At 41.1% G+C, this 24,512-nt stretch overlaps 1 protein-coding gene across 7 annotated transcripts in view; it reads right to left on the bottom strand.

The window, feature by feature from the left end:
* Positions 1 to 24,512, bottom strand: part of LOC115157364 (ephrin type-A receptor 3-like) — a 218,364-nt gene that overhangs the window by 59,796 nt on the left and 134,056 nt on the right. For 2 of the 7 annotated variants that reach the window (XM_029705551.1, XM_029705552.1), the window contains exons 10-12: positions 19,871 to 19,979; positions 17,972 to 18,131; positions 17,094 to 17,236 (exon numbers count right to left, since the gene is read on the bottom strand). In XM_029705551.1, the coding sequence (XP_029561411.1) occupies positions 17,094 to 17,236; positions 17,972 to 18,131; positions 19,871 to 19,979 (412 nt within the window). Of the gene's footprint in view, positions 1 to 232; positions 747 to 14,935; positions 15,048 to 17,093; positions 17,237 to 17,971; positions 18,132 to 19,662; positions 19,725 to 19,870; positions 19,980 to 24,512 lie in introns of those variants that run through there. The other 5 variants (XM_029705553.1, XM_029705554.1, XM_029705555.1 and 2 more) reach the window with 4 other exon arrangements.

Genomic DNA, 24,512 nt, shown 5'->3' with positions numbered 1-24,512 from the left:
TCCCCTCTCCCACCTTCATTATCTCTCCCTCTTTCTCCTTCCTCTTCTCTCCCCATCCCTCCTTTCTTCTCTCTCTTCCTCTCCCTCCCTCCTTCCTTCTCTCCCCCTCTCTTTCCCTCCTTCTCTCCCCTCTCCCTACTTCCTTCCTTGTCTCTCCCTCCTTCCTTCTTTGTCTCTCCCCCTCTCCCTCCTTCCTTCTCTCTCCCCCTTTCCCGCCATCTCCTTCCTTCCTTCCTTCCCTCTCCTCCTTTCCTTCTCTCTCCCACCCGCCATCTGGCGTCCAGCCAAAAGCTCTCCTGACCGCTTTAGAAAAAGATTTACTACGCCAGAGGTAGTTATTAGGAAGGGGGAATTATTAACAATAGAGTTATGGTATATAAATCTGTCTGTGTTTCATTAAAACATGTTTTGAAACATTAACTTAATACCAATTCATTAGACTAAGTGGAGTCCCAGACTAGACGAGGGGGAGAGGAGAGGAGAGGGGAAGTATGAGCAAAGAGGAGGAGAGGTAAGGGAAAGCATGTTTAGTGGAGGGGTGACCTGTTCTCATCATCATTGAGGGAAGTGTGTTTTCATGTCTAATAAACTAAACTACAAACCACAGTATGAGTGGGTCACAAACTCAGGGGAAGAAAACACACCATGGGTTTGGTGAGAGTGTGTTACGACCAATGATCCCTCTAAGCTGAGCGTGGGTACAGGCGCGCAGCTCCCCGGGACTGCCGTTCAGAAGAAATATCAGCCTGCACAGAGAAGCACAAGATTGAACTTCACTCACCTCTAGTTTCCACCAAAATTAACACTATCAACTTTTCCCTTTGTGGGAATTCTGATCAAATCAACACAATAGTAGCCACTTTCAATGTAACATACCGAAACAAAACAAACTATGCAAGAGAATTTGTTGTAGGCAGAATGCAACGGAGTATGATTCTATTGCATTGACATGCACGACTCATCCTGTACTCTACACAGACTGTTGCGGCATAACTAATCAGAGCTGCAGTAGGCCTATATGCAAATAGACCATTGCCATATATGGATCTGTGCCATTCACTTTGAACTGGACTTTGTTTACAGCATCAGGGGTCGTGATTATTATGAGCTTGTTTTAAGATCAAAGCGAGAGCTGCATGTAGCCATGCGTCCACATTTGTTCATATCCAAGAGCACAAAACATGTGTGTTTAATTCTCAAATCACTAAGATGTCAGATCAACACACACACACACACACACACACACACACACACACACACACACACACACACACACACACACACACACACACACACACACAAAGGAGTATCATATAGTCCAAAGCTCACCCATATTGGTTCAAAGAGCCGCAAGCTGCCAGCTAATACACACACACGCAAGTGCACGCCCCCACACACACACAAAGACATGCACAGACATTTAGCAGCTGTCCCTTTAGAAGGCTTTTGAAATGGCCACTCCAAAAGAGACACTTCTGGCTCATAATCATCATTAGTGCTATTACACAAAAAACTGCCTGGTGCTAACCTTTCTGCCGCAGACCTCTGACTCTCTCTCTATGTGTGTGTTTGTCACTAACTTCTCCTCAAAACACAGTTTCTCCAGCCAGCAAACTAGACCAGAGTCTTCTGGCATTGAGAACACCTACGAGCCAGGAAACTGCTTGCGGAAGGCACACAATGGCTACCATTCACCTCCCAACAAACAGGACTTGGCATTTTCTGGCATAGAGGACCAGGAAACTGCCTGTGTAGGGAGAATTCTGGCACAAAATGGCTGCTGGGGTATGCATCTCCTAGGTGGGTGGTGGATGAGCTGAGCTGAAAGAATTATAAAACTCCCTCCAATGAGAAGCCTTTCATCTGTGCTTCAATTACCTTCTCCCTCTCTCTTTCTCCTCCTTCACTTTCATCTCTCTCTCTTTGTTTACCATCTGTTCTAGTTTCCTTTTCTACTTCCTACACAGTCTCAGGGATCCTGGAGTGATAGAGGTAGATATGTATAAGGGTAAGGTAACAGAGATACTGGAGTGATAGAGGTAGATATGTATAAGGGTAAGGTAACAGAGATACTGGAGTGATAGAGGTAGATATGTATAAGGGACAGGGATCCTGGAGTGATAGAGGTAGATATGTATAAGGGTAAGGTAACAGAGATACTGGAGTGATAGAGGTAGATATGTATAAGGGACAGGGATCCTGGAGTGATAGAGGTAGATATGTATAAGGGACAGGGATCCTGGAGTGATAGAGGTAGATATGTATAAGGGACAGGGATACTGGAGTGATAGAGGTAGATATGTATAAGGGTAAGGTAACAGGGATCCTGGAGTGATAGAGGTAGATATGTATAGGGGTAAGGTGACAGGGATCCTGGAGTGATAGAGGTAGATATGTATAAGGGACAGGGATACTGGAGTGATAGAGGTAGATATGTATAAGGGTAAGGAGACAGGGATACTGGAGTGATAGAGGTAGATATGTATAAGGGTAAGGTAACAGGGATACTGGAGTGATAGAGGTAGATATGTATAAGGGTAAGGCGACAGGGATACTGGAGTGATAGAGGTAGACATGTATGGGGTAAGGTGAAAGGAATACTGGAGTGATAGAGGTAGATATGTATAAGGGTAAGGTAACAGGGATACTGGAGTGATAGAGGTAGATATGTATAAGGGTAAGGCGACAGGGATCCTGGAGTGATAGATGTAGATATGTATAGGGTAAGGTGACTAGGCATCAGGATATATGATAAACAGAGTAGCAGCAGTGTATAGGATGATTGTATGTGAGTGTGTGTGCGTGTGTAGAGTCAATATAAATGTGTTTGCATGTTATGTGTGTGTTGGAGTGCCAGTATGCGTGAGTGTGTAGAGTCCTGTGAGTGTGAATAGAAAATAAAAATTAAATACAAGGGTCAACTCAGATAGTCTGTGTAGCCATTTTGTTAGCTATTTAGCAGTCTTATGGCTTGGAGATAGAAGCTGTTCAGGAGCCTGTTGGTGTCAGACTTGATGCACCGGTACCTCTTGATGTGCGGAAGCAGAGGGAACAGTCTATGGCTTGGGTGGCTGGTGTCTTTAACAATTTTCTGGGCCTTCCTTTCACACCACCTGATATAGAGGTCCTGGATGGCGGGGAGATGGTCCCAGTGATGTGCTGGGCTGTCTGCACCACCCTCTGTAGTGCCATGCAATTGAGGGTGGTGCTGTTGCCATACCAAGCCTTCTTCACGACTGTGCGCCTATGAGTGGACCATTTTAAGTCCTTAGCGTTTTGGACACGAGGAACTTAATTTAAGCTCTCGACACGCTCCACTGCGCAGCCCCGTTGATGTGGATGGGTGCGTGTACGCCCCCGTTTCCTGTAGTTCACCATCAGCTCCTTGGTCTTACTAACATTGAGGGAAAGATTGTTGTCCCAGCACCACACTGCCAGGTCACTGACCTCCTCCCTGTAGGCTGTCTCATCGTCGCTGGTGATCAGGCCATTGAGTCGTCAGCAAACTTGATGATGGTGTTGGAGTCGTGTGTGGCCATGCAATCGTGGATGAACAGGGAGTACACAAGGGGACTAAGCACACACCCCGGTGGGTCCCCCGTGTTGAGGGTCCTCCGTGTTGAGGGTCAGTGTAGCGGAGGTGATGTTGCCTTCCCTCACCACGTGGGGTAGGCCCGTCAGGAAGTCCAGGATGCAGTTGCAAAGGGAGGTTTTCAGTCCCAGGGTCCTAAGCTTGGTGACGAGGTTGGAGAGGACAATGTGCTGAACGCTGAGCTGAAGTCAATGAACAGCATTCTCACATAGGTATTCTAAGTGACAGTGTGTTCAGATCTTTCTCTTCTCGTTGCTTCCTTTCTGTCATTAACTTTGAAGAATAACCTAAGGCCTTGTAACAGATGCTGATGTCTTAAAAGAGCCTCCTCAAACACACACACACCCACACCAGATGCTGTTGTGTAGAGAATTCCTTCCTTGACAGAGACACCTCACTTCCTCTTTTAGACAGACTAAAAAGTGTTCCTCCCGAATATATCCATTACAAACACATCTCACTCTCCTCCACCCCCCACCTTCTCTCTCCATATCTCTCTTTTTCAAAAAGCTGGTCAATACCTCTCTTCCTCTCTTTTATTTACAGAGGAGGTCAATACCTCTCTCCCTCTCAATCCTTTTGTCAGAGAGACATTAAAAGAAAGTCAGATGAAAATCATCTAAAAGGGCCAAAGACTTCATGTCTTTCACTCCAGCTATCCTTTCTAAAGAGAGAGAGAGGGAGAAAGGAAGGATGCTGAATAGGCTTTCAGATGCTAATTTACTTGTCACCTCCAGACATAGACTAAGACTTCTTGTTCCCCTTCTGGCTCGTGAGTCATTCAGGGTGTCCTTGTCCAATCGGGTTAGTGCTAGAGGAGGTTAGATTGATAAGTTTGACTGGTTGATTGGAGTTAATGTACAAATCCTTTCATCCAAAAACACCTTGAGAAGTATCTCTCATGGCTCCTGCAGCGGATATAACTTCTATGAGACATTATACAGTCTAAAAACCAAAAGACTTTTAAACAGATGGCCTAGCCCTTAATTAAACTTCTCACCACTCTTCGACAACTTCTTAATAAAAACACAAACAAACAACTATCGAAAATGACGGGCATCTGGCATCCGACCAAAGCCTGGAGTGTCGTTTGGCGAGCTCTTCACAGCTCTTTAAGGGAGAGAGGCATGGCGGTAAGAGACAATCAGAAGTAGAGAAAGGGTAGGCACCACACACACCAACACACACACACACCAACACAGACACCCACACCAACACAGACACCCACACCAACACAGACACCAACACAGACACCAACACACACACACACACCAACACAGACACACACACCAACACAGACACCAACACACACACACACCAACACAGACACACATACCAGCACACACACACCAACACACACAAACACAATACAGACACACCAACACAGACAGACACCAACACACACCAACACCAACACACACACACCAACACATGCATACCAACACTCACACATACACACACATACCAACACAGACACACACACCAACACACGCACACACACACACACCAACACACACCAACACACACACCAACACAGACACACACACCAACACACACAAAGACAATACAGACACATACACACATGCTAGAGAACTGACGACTTGTAAAAACTTCTCTAACAACTTCTGAGGAACAGAAAAAAACAAATGGGGGAACGGTTTGACGAGCGTAACCATCTGCTGATTCCATCACATGCCAGTCGCTCGCATTGTTCCCACCTGCCAGCCTGCCAACTAGCCCGCAGCAAAGCCCTTGCAGTAAAAAACGCTACACACACACACACACGCACACAGCAATAACTACACACAGTCTCGGCATAACTGTGGTGCTGTGTCTGAGGGGGGTTGGGTGTTTTTCATGTTTTCCCCCTGCAGGAACAATGGACAGACGCCACTTTATTTAACGGGAACAGAGAAGAACATAACACACCACAAATCACAGTTTTTACGAGCCATATTACTAAGATATCACCCGCTCCCCTGCCAACACAGACCGAGGGGGAGTAGGGCGTATGGTGTGTGTGTTAGTGTGTGTATGTGTGTGTGTGCGTGCATGCGTGTATGTGTAAGTTAGTGTGTGTGTACATTAGTGTACACAGTGTGTGTCTCTCTCTCCCTCCCTCTTTCTCTCCGATGCTAGGATGAATCAGTGTCACTCCGTTTTGCTGTAATGAAAGCTGTAGAGCAGTGAGAAATAGAGAAGAAAAGGAGGATATACTGAAAAGATAACACAAAGAAAGAGGAAGAAAATAAAGGGAAAGAATAATGAGACAAGCATGGAAATGTTGAATAGACACTGGGCTAGGGAGAGGAATAAAGATTGATATAGGCAGAGCGAAGATGGTATAGAAAAATGAAAAGGAAAGAGAGAGAGGGGGAGAGAGAGAGAAGAAGCTGAGGGAAAGAGAGATAGGGAGAGAGAAGAAGCTGAGAGAAAGAGAAAGAGAGATGAGTTATGATTGGTTATCACTGCTGATTTCAGATTCTGTACGATTCTTTAAAAACCTGCCTGCCGGTTTTTAATACACCAGCCCTATTGCACCTTCCAGTGCAATCTTCCTTCCTTCCTTCCTTCCTTCCTTCCTTCAATTCTTCCTCCTTCCTTCACTCAATGTTTCTTGCCCTCTCTCACTAGAAAAATTCATATTATCCCCAATGGTCCCATATACTCTCTCATCTTCTTTCTCACTCTATTTCTCTCTTCTCCCTCCATCATCCTCTCTCTCCTCCCTGTTCTCTCTCAGATTCTTTTCTCACTCTATTTCTCTCTTCTCCCTCCATCATCCTCTCTCTCCTCCCTGTTCTCTCTCAGATTCTTTTCTCACTCTATTTCTCTCTTCTCCCTCCATCACCCTCTCTCTCCCTGTTGTCTCTGTATTCTGGACATCTCTATTTCTCCTTTCCCTTCTTGTCTCTCAAGTGCTGTCTTTGATCTCATGCAATCTGCAGTCAAACACACACACAATTCTGTTTCGAGGTTCTCTATTAGAAAGCACTAATCAACCCCCAGCCCTGCCTCCATCCCCCTATACAAGTCATGGCAGAATGAAAGGAAGGAAAGAGTGGGAGGAGAGAGAAGAGGTTCATGGCTAGGAGGGATGAAGCTAATGTCAAAGTAACATCAAAAGTTGAATGTTTGAGTGGCGTCGGGGAGAATTTTAGCTAACCCTAACCCCTTTCCTAAATTGCAAGGGAAACTTCACCACTAGACACTATTTGGGGTGTTTTTCCAGTCTCACTACATAATTATGAGTGATGAGGTGTTTCAGACATAATTATGAGAAGGTGTTTCAGACATAATTATGAGTGATGAGAGGTGTTTCAGACATAGTTATGAGTGATGAGTAGGTGCTTCAGACATAATTATGAGTGATGAGAAGGTGTTTCAGACATAATTATGAGTGATGAGGTGTTTCAGACATAATTATGAGTAGGTGTTTCAGACATAATTATGAGTGATGAGAAGGTGTTTCAGACATAATTATGAGTTATGAGGTGTTTCAGACATAATTATGAGTGATGAGAAGGTGTTTCAGACATAATTATGAGTGATGAGAGGTGTTTCAGACATAATTATGAGTGATGAGAAGGTGTTTCAGACATAATTATGAGTGATGAGAAGGTGTTTCAGACATAATTATGAGTTATGAGAGGTGTTTCAGACATAATTTGAGTGATGAGAAGGTGTTTCAGACATAATTATGAGTGATGAGAAGGTGTTTCAGACATAATTATGAGTGATGAGGTGTTTCAGACATAATTATGAATGATGAGAGGTGTTTCAGACATAATTATGAGTGATGAGAAGGTGTTTCAGACATAATTATGAGTGATGAGAAGGTGTTTCACACATAATTATGAGTGATGAGGTGTTTCACACAAAATTATGAGTTATGAGAGGTGTTTCAGACATAATTTGAGTGATGAGAAGGTGTTTCAGACATAATTATGAGTGATAAGGTGTTTCAGACATAATTATGAATGATGAGAGGTGTTTCAGACATAATTATGAGTGATGAGAAGGTGTTTCAGACAAAATTCTGAGTGATAAGGTGTTTCAGACATAATTATGAATGATGAGAAGGTGTTTCAGACATAATTATGAGTGATGAGAAGGTGTTTCAGACAAAATTCTGAGTGATAAGGTGTTTCAGACATAATTATGAGTGATGAGAAGGTGTTTCAGACATAATTATGAGTGATGAGAAGGTGTTTCAGACATAATTATGAGTGATGAGAGGTGTTTCAGACATAATTTGAGTGATGAGAAGGTGTTTCAGACATAATTATGAGTTATGAGGTGTTTCAGACATAATTTGAGTGATGAGAAGGTGTTTCAGACATAATTATGAGTGATGAGGTGTTTCAGACATAATTATGAATGATGAGGTGTTTCAGACATAATTATCAATGATGAGAGGTGTTTCAGACATAATTATGTGTGATGAGAAGGTGTTTCAGACATAATTATGAGTGATGAGAAGGTGTTTCAGACATAATTATGAGTGATGATAAGGTGTTTCAGACATAATTATGAGTGATGAGAAGGTGTTTCAGACATAATTATGAGTGATGAGAAGGTGTTTCAGACATAATTATGAGTGATGAGAAGGTGTTTCAGACATAATTATGGACTATAGCTGTATTTTTAAAAATTTGCACTGGGAGAGTTCAACCAATGACGTCATTGGTTGATTGAGTCTGATGTCTGATAAACAAATTATAGGAGTCATATTTTTTAGCAATTATTATGGCCTTTGTGTTTCACCGATTGCACGATCTCACTAGCAGAAAGTAGATATGGTTCTCCTTGTTCAATAGAACCATTGGACTCTCTGCCAGGACATTGAAGGATATCTAGGTTGACTCATTTTCCCTGGCTTTGTACATACTACAGTTTGACGGGAGCCCTACTTCCTTGTTCCTACCCTCTTAGGCAAGCTTTTCAAAACGGGGGGCAGTACTAGTTTACAGGTACATGGAAGCTATGTTACCGTGCACTGTCTATCCAAGATAATTAATTAGCTACAATGGCAGCTTCTGATGATTCCTCATTCCAAGAAGAGCTGGACGATGAAACATTTTTTTAATGTTCTTTTACATAGGAACATACAGCCCTATTTATTTGAGCCGGAATACACTGAAGAGCAGATGAGACAGTGAAAAAAATAACTGTGAGACTAGCAAGCAGCGGCAGCAGCCTAGACCATCTGGGCTGGACCAGGACTCAGGAGGGCAAATTACAAACAAGTAAGTTGTTTTGCTATCTGTAGCTAGCTAGCAATAAAAGCTTTCTTTTTACACTAGGCAGTGTTGTTCAGTACAGTACAATTTGGTGATCGATTTGACCATATCAAGGCTTGCTAGTACCATTACAAGGCAAACTAAAACCAAGTTTAGCTAGCTAGCTAGCTGTATATTTAATATACCTAAAATGTACTGTAGTCTAATGTTATAGCTAGCAAGCTAACTAGCCTAGCTAGCCTCAATGTCTCTCATTATGAGCAAAACTGAAGAAATGTTGTGATGATAATGGTGGAGAGTAAAGGAATGACTTTGGGTTTATGACTCATATTAGTCTTGGAGTTACTATACTTGTGTGATATAGCTAGCTGGCTAGCGAACGTGTGTCTGTGACATGTCTCATTCTACACCATGCTGTTACAGTAGGAAAACAGACAGTACACAATGACTACCCATGAATGTGTAATAGCGTTTTTGACTCTCTCACACATTAAATACTGCTTGGACACAAAGAAGTTGATTACTCTCAAGAAGAGATGTGAAAGGTCCCATAACAACAATCTCCCCTTCAAGCTAATTTATCCAAATACATTTAAAGAAAATCAAAATGAATTAACGCAGGAAATGAAGTAAACACTTCATTGGTATCGGATGCAGCAGGAATAATTAAGTCACTTGTCAGTACACCTTAAAAAAATATTATATTAAACACTATTATATATTCTGTATACAGTTGAAGTCGGAAGTTTACATACACCTTAGCCAAATTCATTTAAACTCAGTTTTTCACAATTCCTGACATTTAATCCTAGTAAATATTCCCTGTCTTAGGTCAGTTAGGATCACCACTTTATTTTAAGAATGTGAAATGTCAGAATAATAGTAGCGAGAATTATTTATTTCAGCTTTAATTTCTTTCATCACATTCCCAGTGGGTCAGAAGTTTACATACACTCAATTAGTAACTTGGGTCAAACGTTTCGGGTAGCCTTCGACAAGCTTCCCACAATAAGTTGGGTGAATTTTGTCCCATTCCTCCTGACAGAGCTGGTGTAACTGAGTCAGGTTTCTAGTCCTTGCTCGCTCACACTTTTTCAGTTCTGCCCACAAATTTTCTATGGGATTGAGGTCAGGGCTTTGTGATGGCCACTCCAATACCTTGACTTTGTTGTCCTTAAGCCATTTTGCCACAACTTTGGAAGTATGCTTTGTCTATTTGGAAGACCCATTTGCGACCAAGCTTTAACTTCCTGACTGATGTCTTGAGAAGTTGCTTCAATAAATGCACATAATTTTCCGCCCTCATGATGCCATCTATTTTGTGAAGTGCACCAGTCCCTCCTGCAGCAAAGCACCCCCACAACATGATGCTGCCACCCCCATGCTTCACGGTTGGGATGATGTTCTTCGGCTTGCAAGCTCTCCCCTTTTTCCTACAAACATAGCGATGATCATTATGGCCAAACAGTTCTATTTTTGTTTCATCAGACCAGAGGACATTTCTCTAAAATGTACAATCTTTGGCCCCATGTGCAGTTGCAAACCGTAGTCTGGCTTTTTTACGGCGGTGTTGGAGCAGTGGCTTCTTCCTTGCAGAGTGGCCTTTCAGGTTATGTCAATATAGGACTCGTTTTGCTGTAGATATAGATACTTTTGTACCCGTTTCCTCCAGCATTTTCACAAGGTCCTTTGCTGTTGTTCTGGGATTGATTTGCACTTTTCGCACCAAAGTATGTTCATATCTAGGAGACAGAACGCGTCTCCTTCCTGAGCGGTATGATGGCTGCGTGGTCCCATGGTGTTTATAGTTGCGTACTATTGTTTGTACAGATGAACGTGGTATCTTCAGGCGTTCGGAAATTGCTCCCAAGGATGAACCAGACTTGTGGAGGTCTATAATTTTCTTTCTGAGGTATTGGCTGATTTCTTTTGATTTTCCCATGATGTCAAGCAAAGAGGCACTGAGTTTGAAGGTGGGGCCTTGAAATACATCCACAGGTACACCTCCAATTGACTCAAATGATGTCAATTAGCCTATGTGAAGCTTCTAAAGCCATGACATAATTTTCTGGAATTTTCCAACTGTTTAAAGGCACAGTCAACTTAGTGAACATAAACTTCTGACCAAATGGAATTGTGATACAGTGAATTATAAATTAAATAATCGGTCTGTAAACAATCATTGGAAAAATTACTTGTGTCAAGCACAAAGTAAATGTCCTAACCGACTTGCCAAAACTATAGTTTGTTAACAAGACATTTTTGGAGTGGTTGAAAAACGAGTTTTAATGACTCCAACCTAAGTGCATATAAACTTCCGACTTCAACTCTCTATACAGTACCACTCAGAAGTTTGGACACACTTACTCATTCAAGGGTTTTTCTTTAATTTGACTATTTCTACATTATAGAATAATAGGATAAACATCACAACTATGAAATAACACATATGGAATCATGTAGTAACCAAAAAAGTGTTAAACAAATCAAAATATATTTTAGATTTTTCAAAGTTTGCCTTTTACATTTTACATTTTAGTCATTTAGCAGACGCTCTTATTCAGAGCGACTTACAGTAGTGAATGCATACATTTCATACATTTTTTCCATACTGGTCCCCCGTTGATGACATCTTTGCCTACTTTTGGCATTCTCTCAACCAGCTTCATCTGGAATGCTTTTCCGACAGTCTTGAAGGAGTTCCCACATATGCTGAGCACTTGTTGGCTGCTTTTCCTTCACTCTGTGGAGAACTCATCCCAAACCATCTCAATTGGGTTTGTGATTGTGGAAGCCAGGTCATCTGATGCAGCACTCCATCACTCTCCATCTTGGTCAAATAGCCCTTACACAGCCTGGAGGTGTGTTGGGTCATTGTCCTGTTTAAAAACAAATGATAATAGGTTTTCTTGAGGACTACCACAGTAAAGGAAGACCCAGAGTTACCTCTGCTGCAGAGGATACGTTCATTAGAGTTACCAGACATCAACTGTTCAGAAGAGACTGCATGAATCAGGCCTTCATGGTCAAATTGCTGCAAAGAAACCACTACTAAAGGACACTGCTAATAATAAGAGACTTGCTTGGGCCAAGAAACACGAGCAATGGACATTAGACCAGTGAAAATCTTTCCTTTGGTCTAATGAGGCCAAATTTGAGATTTTTGGTTCTAATCGTCATGTCTTTGTGAGGCGCAGAGTTGGTGAACGGATGATATCCGCATGGATCACTAGTCACTTTAAATAATGCCACTTTAATAATGTTTACATATCTTACATTACTCATCTCATATGTGTCGTGTCTCTGACTGATTAAAAACTTCTTAGGGCTATGCCACAGTCTTCTCAATTTCCGCCTGAATGACGTGCCCAAAGTAAACTGCCTGTTGCTCAGGCACTGAAGCCAGGATATGCATATAATTGGTACTATTGGAAAGAAAACACTTTGAAGTTTGTTGAAATGTTAAAATAATGTAGGAGAATATAACACAATAGATATGGTAGGAGAAAATCCAAAGTTTGTTTGAGAGACCATGCTCTTACAATGGCAAGTATAAGGGCATACTGGAAATTAGCTCCCAGGATGCAATTCCTATGGCTTCCACAGGGTGTCAGCAGTCTATGTTCAAGGTTTCAGGCTTGTAACTTCCAAAATGAATAAGAAATATCAGTGTTTGAAGACAGGACGCAAAAGCTAAAATCGGTTTCTTATTGAACATACTTCTTTCCGTAAGAAATACATTTTAGGGTATCTAAGGAGTAAACAGAAATGTATTTTGACATGTTGAAAAAAAGTTTAGGGGTAGATTTTCAGATTCCTTTCTCTGCATGTTGAATGAGTGGATTACTCAAATCGATGGCACCAACTAAACTGACTTTTTGGGATATAAAGAAGGATTTTATCTAACAAAACAACACTACACATTATAGCGGGGACCATTTGAATGACAAATCAGAGGAAGATTTTAAAAAAGTAAGTGAATATTTAATCATTATTTGTGAATTTATGAAACCTGTGCCGGTGGAAAAATATTTTGATGTGGGGTGCCGTCCTCAAACAATCACATGGCATGTTTTCGCTGTAATAACTACTGTAAATCGGTCAGTGCAGTTAGATTAACAAGAATTTAAGCTTTCAACTGATATAAGACACTTATATGTTCCTAAATGTTCAATATCCATCATTTTTATGATTATTTATTTGAATTGTGCGCCCTCCAGTTTCACCGGAAGTTGTCCCGCTAGCGGGATGCCTAGCCCTATTATACGTCATGCTATTTTCTAAATTGATTAACTAACGTTTGATTGATTATGTGATTGATTTAAAGCATGCAACAATTAACTCGTCAATAACCTGGGGCACCACAGAAGCATTAGTTTTATTTGAGCGGCTATCTCCCGAATCCACTCTTGAAGAACTTTTATATCAATAGCAGTCAATTATTAATCGTCACCTTATTCAGTCTTATCGGAACGTCGTAAAATTCTTGGTTATCTTCACAAACCCTGGCTATCAAGTTGAATCAACAATTCAAAAAATTGCTTAATTATTTATTTAGTAAATAATCACGCAGAATTACATATACACAGGATGTATCTTACATCGATTACTAATCATGTCATAAAATAAAAAGTCCCTAGCGGACTAAACCGATATCAGAGCTGGTTACACAAAGAAAGAGGGTTGGGTTTGAATGAAAGAGCGGGAAGACTGAGGGACAAAAGAGATTGGGTCTCTATTGGACCTTGAAAAGCTATGCTAACGTAAATACAGAATCTTATGCATTCTAATAACCGCCCATTCGGAAAAGGAAAATGCAAGATATATATTTGCGCTGCGCAAATAGATGGGTCCAGGATGGAAGACTGGTTTGCCCAGAAGAGATTTCCCTTGTCCCTTGTAGAATCTGTCTGGTCATAGTGTTGTAGGGCAGATACGTTATACCGTGTCTTCTCAGGAGATTGTCTGTCCTTTCCTAGGCCATGTACATTTACAGCTGCAGCTGATAACTGGACTTCTAGGATGTATCACTTCTTCTTTAGTGAATAAGAGTTCAAAGTTCATTCCATTTTGCCATAATCAGCTCACGCTGTATTCTGGCTAGTGTAGTAGAAATTCATCCTTACAGCGTGGTGATTGTCACCTCCACGTGATTTGGTCTCATGTAAATTTTGTTATGTAGAGTGGATATTCAACCATTCGCAACCACAGCTCACGCTGGGCTTTGCTTAGTCTGACGTGAATTGGGTCACGGGGGCTTTAACACTGGAGAAGAAAAGGGCTTGTTTCTCTCCTTTCAACCAATGTCCATTCACTTGGGCGTGGCCACTGAGTGAGCATAGTTTACCTATGAAAACAATGCTCTCCTTTAGAAGCTAAAATTACATTTAATCTTTTCACAAATAGTTTCATATTTAAACATTTAAATTGCACAATTCCATGTGAATCTGATAACTATAATGAGTAGACTTTCCAAGATACAATTTATATTGTCCGATCATCAGATATAATGTCCCAGAGACCAACTGATCTGACATCATATTCTTTATGTGCCAACAGACACTTTCAACTGGTTGGATTACATAAATATTGCTATTTTCCCCAACCTTTTTATGTTACCATACTCTATGTTATCAAAGTGCTTTCCAAGAGTCCATTCTGTAGAGTGGAGAGAAAAGGGGGAAAGGTATTTAAACCTCCCCCAACAGGGCAACGTCATGACATATGTGTATACTGTATCTTATACCATCTATTACATCTTGCCCTATGCCGCTCGGTCATCGCTCATCCATATATTAATATGTACATATTCTTATTCCATCCATTTAGATTTGTGTGTATTAGGTAGTTGTTGAATTGTTAGATTACTCGTTAGGATTTCTCTACACTTGCATTAACATCTGCTAACCATGTGTATGTGACCAATAAAATTTGATTTGATTTGTGTGGTTCCCACCGTGAAGCACGGAGGAGGTATAAGGGCACAAGGCGAGACCCAGATGCAGACACAGGAGGCAGATGGTTAGAGTCCAAGATGTTTATTAACAATCCAAAAGGGGTAGGCAAGAGAATGGTCGTGGACAAGCAAAAGGTCAAAACCAGTTCATAGATCCAGAGGTACAGAATGGCAAGCTCGAGGTCAGGGTAGGCCGAATGGTCAGGCAGGCGGGAATGGAGTCCAGAAAAACAGGCAAAGGTCAAAACCGGGAGGACTAGTAAAAGAGAATAGAAAAGCATGAGCACGGGAAAAACATGCTGGTTGACTTGGACATACAAGATGAACTGGCACAGAGAGACAGGAAACACAGGGATAAATACACCGGGGAAAATAAGAGACACCCGGAGGGGGTAGAGACAATCACAAGGACAGGTTAAACAGATCAGGGCATGAAAGGAGGTGTGATGTTGTGGGGGTGCTTTGCCGGTGACACTATCGGTTGATTTATTTAGAATTCAAGGGACACTTAACGAGCATGGCTACCACAGCATTCTGCAGTGATACGCCATCCCACTTAGTGGGACTATCAATGGTTTTTCAACAGGACAATGACCCAACACACCTCCAGGCTGTGTAAGGGCTACTTGACCAAGAAGGAGAGTGCTGCATCAGATGACCTGGCCTCCCGACCTCAACCCAATTGAGATGGTTTGGGATGAGTTGGACCGCAGAGTGAAGGAAAAGTAGCCAACAGGTTCTCATCATATGTGGGAACTCCTTTAAGACCGTTGGAAAAGCATTCCAGGTGAAGCTGGTTGAGAGAATGCCAAGAGTGTGCAAAGCTGGCATCAAGGCAAAGGGTGGCTAGTTTGAAGAATCTAAAATCTAAAATATATTTGGATTTTTTTGAACACTTTGTTATTTCATAGTTTTGACATCTTCACTATTATTCTACAATGTATAAAATAGTAAAAATAAATATGAAACATTGAAGTGTATATATACGTACAACAGCTAGAAATATCTATACCACAATGCAATGTGGGCATACTAGGCATTCTATATTATACTACAACATCAGTCTAACTGAATATGGGTATTGTGTTGGTTGAATATTCAAGGCAGGTTACATATTGTTCTTCAGCTGGTGAACCTCTTCTTGTGTTGGGTAATGGCAGCTGGTTTAGCAGTCTTTGGCACGGTGGTGATGTTGGCAGGGCTGTTGGGTTTGGGGATCTGTGACTCGGGCTCCTTGTAGACAATTGTCTGGTCCTTTCTGCACTCCACAGCCAGGTGGAGAAGCCACTCTTACACGTTTTTCACCACCCACTGCTTCGACCTCTTGCAGAAGATTTTTTTGCACTGCAAGTCTCCTGGAGAGACGTGAAGCTGATCATGAGGATGTGTAAAACATGAAGACTGATCATGAGAATGTGTAAAACGTGAAGACTGATCATGAGGATGTGTTAAACGTGAAGACTGATCATGAGGATGTGTTAAACGTGAAGCTGATCATGAGGATGTGTAAAACGTGAAGACTGATCATGAGGATGTGTAAAACGTGAAGCTGATCATGAGGATGTGTAAAACATGAAGACTGATCATGAGAATGTGTAAAACGTGAAGACTGATCATGAGGATGTGTAAAACGTGAAGACATCATGAGAATGTGTAAAACGTGAAGACTGATCATGAGGATGTGTAATACGTGAAGAATGATCATGAGGATGTGTAAAACGTGAAGACTGATCATGAGGATGTGTAAAACGTGAAGAATGATCATGAGGATGTGTAAAACGTGAAGACTGATCATGAGGATGTGTAAAACGTGAAGCTGATCATGAGGATGTGTAAAACATGAAGACTGATCATGAGGATGTGTAAAACGTGAAGCTGATCATGAGGATGTGTAAAATGTGAAGACTGATCATGAGGATGTGTTAAACATGAAGACTGATCATGAGGATGTGTAAAACGTGAAGACTGATCATGAGGATGTGTAAACATACAATAACCATAGAACCATACTATGTAAATGAAACAGGGTACAGTAGACTGGTATGTGTTTTGTTACACTCAGAGTCAATAATGGGGCATTGAGGTGGGCTGTTAGCAAAGCTGTCAAAAGTTTGAGGGGGCTTGACTGATGTACAGTCTAGTCGTGTCTTAGAGTTGTGCTGTTGAGTAGACAAGCACTGCCCACAATAGAGTGAATAGGCTAGAAGAGTATACTGACTGTAAGGGTGTGAAAAGTTTGAGGAGCACATGTCTTGTGACAGTTTAGTGTTTTTTCAAGAGGGTATTGTGCTTTCGTAAATACCTTTGGTTGTCCTGGCTTGTGTCAAAGTAAGATGATGTTGAGCTTGAGCATATTCCAGGCTGAAAGCTTTCACCCAATGGGTCTACAGGCTCTGTATTAGTAAAGCTGGTGTCCAGGTTATCGTCATCAGCAGCATGATTAGTCTGTTGGACACACAGTAGTCAGTGATTAGCAAACATTTGACTACTATGTCCCTATTTATACACACTCAAACAAGGGCCTATATCCACCCCCCCATGTCAACAGATCATTCATACTAACCTTCACACACAATACCCACCCCTAACAGACACCAATCAGTCACCCAAACCATCCCCTCCTTATTAATACTTCCTTTTCTGCATTTTAGACTTCAAGCCTTGCATTAACTTCAACTAAGCCTCAACAATACAGAGAAAACTACAGCAGAAGTTGTAGCCTCCTTGTAAACACACCAATTATTACAATAAGACACAGCCCATGTTTATGCCTAGCTCCAGCAGATTTATTTGCTCATCATGGAAAGATTTAGTAGATTTTATTAAGCTTTTAGAAGGTGACTAACACTAGTTCCTGGTGCTGAGCTCGATGTTGATGCCTCTACAGATGTTGATGAGATCAGACTCTAAATAAAACACATAGTCACACATAGTTACACGTAGTCTCTGCAATAGTTAGTTAGCTAGCTAGCTAACAGTTAGCTAACGTAACCTAACGAAGCGAACGTTACCTTGCAAAGTTACAAATCACATCGCCAGATAGCAGCTTGCTAATTACACTGATAAGCTTTGCAATGTCTAGCCAGCGTATTATGAAAGCCAGCTAGCTAGATTTTGGTTTAGATAAACAAATGTAGTTCGCCAGCTAGCTAGTTAGCTAGGTAATGTTAGTTACGTTACCACAGCTTGCTGCTCTGATGTTAGCTGATCGGATGACTTCCTCTTTGAAGTGAAGGGGAAAATCGATGGAATAGCAACACTTTTCAATGTTTGACGACATGGCAACCCCATCAGTTGAGACTTCAGTTCCGTTTCGAAATCCTCTGGCTGAAAGTGCTGGCTACAAATGCAGACATTTTGATATTTCTCACATCAACTGGATACACAGGCCGGTACTACGTCCTGAAATCGCTATGAATTCTGGATATTGTGGATATAACCAGTAAATGTAGCTGGCCCGTTTCTACTGGTGAGACGCAGAAAATCTCGGTATTGGCGTGTAGTGAGGAAATTCAACATTTTTATGACACATATGATATGTGAATAACATATTAATGTACATTTATAGTGAAATAGAGCAGCAGTGAAATGTATCTTCAACCTAATTGTCCTAACCTGCTACGTCAATGCCCCCGACCTGCTACACGAATTCTCCTAACCTGCTACGTGAGTTCTCCTAACAGCTACGTGAGTTCTCCTAACCAGCTATCTGCTACGTGAGATCGCCAAACAGCTACGTGAGTTCTCCTAACCAGCTACCTGCTACGAGAATTCTCCTAACCTGCTACGTGAGTTCTCCTAACCAGCTACCTGCTACGTGAGTTCTCCTAACAGCTACGTGAGTTCTCCTAACCAGCTACGTGAATTCTCCTAACCTGCTACGTGAGTTCTCCTAACCAGCTACCTGCTACGTGAGTTCTCCTAACAGCTACGTGAGTTCTCCTAACCAGCTACTTGAATTCTCCTAACCTGCTACGTGAGTTGTCCTAACCTGCTACGTGAGTTCTCCTAACCTGCTACCTGAGTTCTCCTAACCTGCTACCTGCTACGTGAGTTCTCCTAACCAGCTATGTCAATTATCCTAACCTGCTACGTGAGTTCTCCTAACCAGATACATGAGTTCTCCTAACCTGCTGTGAACAGTCACTTTCTGACATTAACTGCATCCCATCTAGTCACAATCAGAAAAGAGGGTTGGAGGGAGAGGTAATTGATGGCGGTATATCGACCCCCATGTAAAACCTAGTTAACACCTCGCCTGCCTTCCAGCCTGTGAAATCTGATTAGCTGTATGTGTGTGTCTGTGTGTACTTTTAGTAAACCAGGATTAACACCCTGCCTGTCGGCCATCTTGCCTTTCATGCCACTTTCTTCTTCAACCTTTCAACTTTTACATATGTGAGTGTGTTTTATGTGTGTATTTGTATGTTAGTGCATGTTCAAGTGCATGTATGTGTGTGTGTGTGTGCGTGTGTGTGTGTGTGTGTGTGTGTGTGTGTGTGTGTGTGTGTGTGTGTGTGTGTGTGTGTGTGTGTGAGAGAGAGATTAGGACAGTATCCACTAACTAGATTCCACCCAGTCAATAATTAATAGAGCACTCAGCCTGATAGGCAATCACCCTTAATCAATACTAATGTTTTTACAGACCTCAGAACTGTGTGTGTGTATGGTATGTCTATGTGTGTGTGTGTCGAGGGGAAAAATAGCTCTTTAATCTAGTCAGTGTGTATATAGGATAAGCATTAATTTACAGACATTATAAATCACTCGCCTGTCATCTCTCTCTCCTCTCCTCCTTTGGTACAGGGGAGCTGGAGCCTAACTCGGACTGTCTGCACTGCATCCAAGAAGAGTTCTCTCCTTTCCTCCTCTCCTCCTCCTATCTCATCTCTTCTCTCTGGTTCTCTTCTTTAATTTGACTCACTAATCTTGCCTGCATATAACACCACTGGGTTTACAGATGACCTTCGCTGAACGTTAGCTAATTTTGCCTGAAGGTTACAATCAAACATCATATATAATATGAGGGGAGCAAAGTACATTTCAGTGTGTGTGTGAGTGTGTGTGTAGCTCTCTTACCTGCCACTGACAACAAAGCAGGCCACCAGGAAGATGAGCAATACGATGCCTCCAGTGATGGACACAGCCAGGATAGTAGACTGGTTAGGGTCTCCTATGGCCAACATGTCTGAGACAGGGAATCACAGGCAAGAGAAAGGGTTAACACATTGTGAGAAGGTGTGTCTATGTGTGCATGTGTGTGTCTATGTGTGTGATCAGAAATACAGTGTAGACATTGTTAATGTTGTAAATGACTATTGTAGCTGGAAACGGCTGATTTTTAATGTAATATCTACATAGATATACAGAGGCCCATTATCAGCAACCATCAGTCCTGTGTTCCAATGGCACATTGTGTTAGCTAATCCAAGTTTATCATTTTAAAAGGCTAATTGATCATTCTGAGAAATTAAGGCTATTCCATGTGAGAAACTGCCAAGAAACTGAAGATCTCATACAACGCTGTGTACTACTCCCTTCACAGAACAGCGCAAACTGGCTCAAACCAGAATAGAAAGAGGTGTGGGAGGCCACGGTGCACAACTGAACAAGAGAACAAGTACATTAGAGTGTATAGTTTGAGAAACAGACATCTCACAAGTCCTCAACCAGCAGCTTCATTAAATAGTACCCGCAAAACACCAGTCTCAACGTCAACAGTGAAGAGGCGACTCCGGGATACTGGACTTCTAGGCAGAGTTCCTCTGTCCAGTGTCTGTGTTCTTTTTCCCATCTTAATCTTTTCTTTTTATTGGCCAGTCTGAGATATGGCTTTTTCTTTGCAACTCTGCCTAGAAGGCCAGCCTCCCGGAGTCGCCTCTTCACTGTTGACGTTGAGACTGGTGTTTTTGAGGTACTATTTAATGAAGCTGCCAGTTGAGGACTTGTGAGATATCTGTTTCTCAAACTATACACTCTAATGTACTTGTCCTCTTGCTCTGTTGGTCCTCTTGCTCCCACTACTCTTTCTATTATGGTTACAGCCAGTTTGCGTTCTTCTGTGAAGGGAGTAGTACACAGCATTGTACGAGATCTTCAGTTTCTTGGCAATTTCTCGCATGGATTAGCCTTAATTTCTCAGAACAAGAATAGACGGACGAGTCTCAGAAGAAAGTCTTAGTTTCTGGCCATTTTGAGCCTGTAATCGTACCCACAAATGCTGATGCTCCAGATACTCAACTAGTCTAAAGAAGGCCAGTTTTATTGCTTCTTTAATCAGAACAACAGTTTTCAGCTCTAATAACATAATTGCAAAAGGGTTTTCTAATGATTAATTAGCCTTTTAAAATTATAAACTTGGATTACCTAACACAACGTGCCATTGGAACACAGGAGTGATGGTTGCTGATAATAGGCCTCTGTACGCCAATGTAGATATTTCATAAAAAAAAAAAAACATTTACAACATTAACAATCTCTACACTGTATTTCTGATCAATTTGATGTTATTTTAATGGACAAACATTTTTTCTTTCTTTCAAAAACAAGGACATTTCTAAGTGACCCCAAACTTTTGAATGGTAGTGTAACTAGGAATAAAGTGACAGATAGTTAACAGTAACAGCAGCGTATATGATGATTAAAAAAAGTTAGCACAAAAAGGGGTCAATGCAGAAAGTCCGGGTAGCCATTTGATTAACTATTTAACTAACAATTGAGCAGTCTTATGGTTTGGGGTTAGAAGCTGTTCAGGGTCCTGTTTGTTCCAGACTTGTTGCGTCGGTACCGCTTGCTGTGCAGTAGCAGAGAAAACTGTCTATGACTTTGGTGGCAAAGACTCCAGCTTGTGAGTGTGTGTGTGCGCATGCGTGTAAGAGTGTGAGAGAAAGAGAAAGAGAAAGAGACATTGAAAGAGAATGTACTCAGCAAGCTCTTTCATGATAAAAAACTTTTTCCATTTCAATATTCCTCAAAAACAGCAGACTGTAAACACATTTGAGTTTTCCTGCGCTGTCCAAATGGATATGTTAACATTGTACATAACAAGCCTGCTTTAGAAGTTTCTGTGAAACCACATTGATTTTTACACTGCAATAATCGGGCCATTACTCAAAACAAATACCTCATTTATCAAGTTTAGCCAAGCATGAGCAGACATGTGCATGCATTTGTGTGTGTGTGTGTGTGTGTGTATGTGTCTGTGTGTATGTGCATGGGCAGCCAGCCCATTCAGGCAAATCAATGCCTCCAGGCAGCGATAGATGGCCATTGGTCTCCTATTCCATTCCCTGGCATCAAACACACACACGAAGAAGAAAAAAAAACACACACACGAAGAAGAAAAAAACACACACACGAAGAAGAAAAAAAAACACACACACGAAGAAGAAAAAAAAACACACACGAAGAAGAAAAAAAACACACACGAAGAAGAAAAAAAAACACACACACGAAGAAGAAAAAAAACACACACACGAAGAAGAAAAAACACACACACGAAGAAGAAAAAAAACACACACACAGGGTTGCTTTTTTAAACACTTCAGTTCACCACAGAGACTTAGTAAGTAATCAATAACATTGATCCCACTTCATAGAATTGATATTACTAATATTCAGTAAGCTCAATCTTTGGTTTTCATTTCAATAATCATAAACCTGAACTAAACGGTTGATCAGATTCACATTTGATTTACATGATCGATATTCAGTCGAGGTGAACATAGGGCTGGCACAATAATCATACAATCATGTAACCGACAATTATGGACAATAATTGTGAAGTAAAACAATGATTTGTCTTGCATATATTTTAGGAGTTTGGGGGGATTCAACTTTAATTTACAGACATTAGTAAATATAGTTTACCCAATAGCAGTTTTTTATTTTTCCATTAAGAGGGTAAAGTTAGCAGTTATTTTACTCGCAGAACGACATGTTCGGGAGGAAAAGCTTTATTTCCAAAAGATCCAAGCAGTCAAAAGCATTTGTTTTTGAGACGGAGGTGTCACCAAACCTATGTTGTATTCATTAGGTATAGTATGTCATCAGATTAAATAGACTTAGTATTGAGAATGTCGATATATGCCTTCCTCGGCACTAACAATTGATTGCCCAGCACTGGGAGCGAACTCGTGATGCTTGGAGCCGTGCTGCTCAGACCACTGCGCCATCCCAGTTCACAATGCTCTAGTAAGCCATGATAATACTTGATTACACTTGATGGAATAGCGAGTTTTTAAAAACTATTATTTTGTTTTAAGCCTTCCCCAAACCATAGCCAAAACCTTAACCACTCGGTTTTAACCCTGCAACCACGCGGAATTAACCCTGTAACCATGCGGTATTACTGTGTCAAAAATAGATCATAAATACGGCGAATTTCTAAGGAAACTATGAGATCTTGTTGCGATCCTAGCAACAACAACAAAATGTTCAACAACAATTACAATTTAAAAACCGTCGTCAATTGCATGACAATTAATTATTACCCAAAATTCCATAATCGTCACAGCCCTAGTTGAATTTGAGACAATGTCATGAGCTGGATTTTCATGTCCTTCCAATATGAGACTGAAAGACAGTAGAAAAAGGGAGGAGTAAGCAGAGCTGGGAGATATATTGTCTTTTAAGGTATGCCGTTATGGATCCACATACCGGTATGGATATTTACAATACCGTCTATAAAGGTATTTTGGTGCACTGCTAAATAAATGAAAAGTTATATAAATTGGACAACTTTACTGTCATCTTTCTTCTAGTTTGGTTTGTTAGAAAACAATCAGAAAGGAGAAAGCCCGTTAAAATGCTTGGGCCAAGTCAAAAGTTTGGACTCACCTACTCATTCAAGGATTTGCCTTTATATTTTACTATTTTCTACATTATAGAATAATAGTGAAGACATCAAAACCATGAAATAACACATATGGAATCATGTAGTAACCAAAAAAGTGTTAAACAAATCAAAATATATTTTAGATTTTAGATTCTTCAAAGTAGCCATCCTTTGCCTATATGACAGCTTTGCACACTCTTTGCATTCTCTCAACCAGCTTCATGAGGTGGTCACCTGGAATGAATTCAGTTAATTAACAGGTGTGCCTTGTTAAAAGTAAATTTGTAGAATTTATTTCCTTCTTAATGTGTTTGACCCAATCAGTTGTGTTGTGACAAGGTAGGGGGGTATACAGAAGATAGCCCTATTTGGTAAAAGACCAAGTCCATATTATGAGAAGAACAGCTCAAATAAGCAAAGAAAAACAACAGTCCATTAGTCAATCTGGAAAATTTCAAGAACTTTGAAAAAACCATGAAGCTCTATGATGAAACTGGCTCCCATGAGGACCGCCACAGGAAAGGAAGACCCCGAGTTACCTCTGCTGCAGAGGATAAGTTCATTAGAGTTACCAGCCTCAGAAATTGCAGCTCAAAAAAATGCTTTACAGAGTTCAAGTAACAGACACATCTCAACATCAACTGTTAAAGGACACTGCGTGAGTCAGGCCTTCATGGTCGAATTACTGCAAAGAAACCACTACTAAAGGACACCAATAATAAGAAGAAACTTGCTTGGGCCAAGAAAGACGAGCAATGGACATTAGACTGGTGGAAATATGTTGTTTAGTCTGATGAGTCCAAATTTGAGATTTTTGGTTCCAACATTAGTGTCTTTGTGAGACGCAGAGTAGGTGAACGGATGATCTCCACTTGTGTGGTTCCC

This window comes from Salmo trutta, chromosome 21 (assembly GCF_901001165.1).
Source record: "Salmo trutta chromosome 21, fSalTru1.1, whole genome shotgun sequence".
In the NCBI taxonomy this organism is placed as follows: domain Eukaryota; kingdom Metazoa; phylum Chordata; class Actinopteri; order Salmoniformes; family Salmonidae; genus Salmo; species Salmo trutta.
The sequence above is the reverse complement of the archived record's forward strand: the minus strand, read 5'-3'. Positions and strand labels throughout refer to the sequence as shown.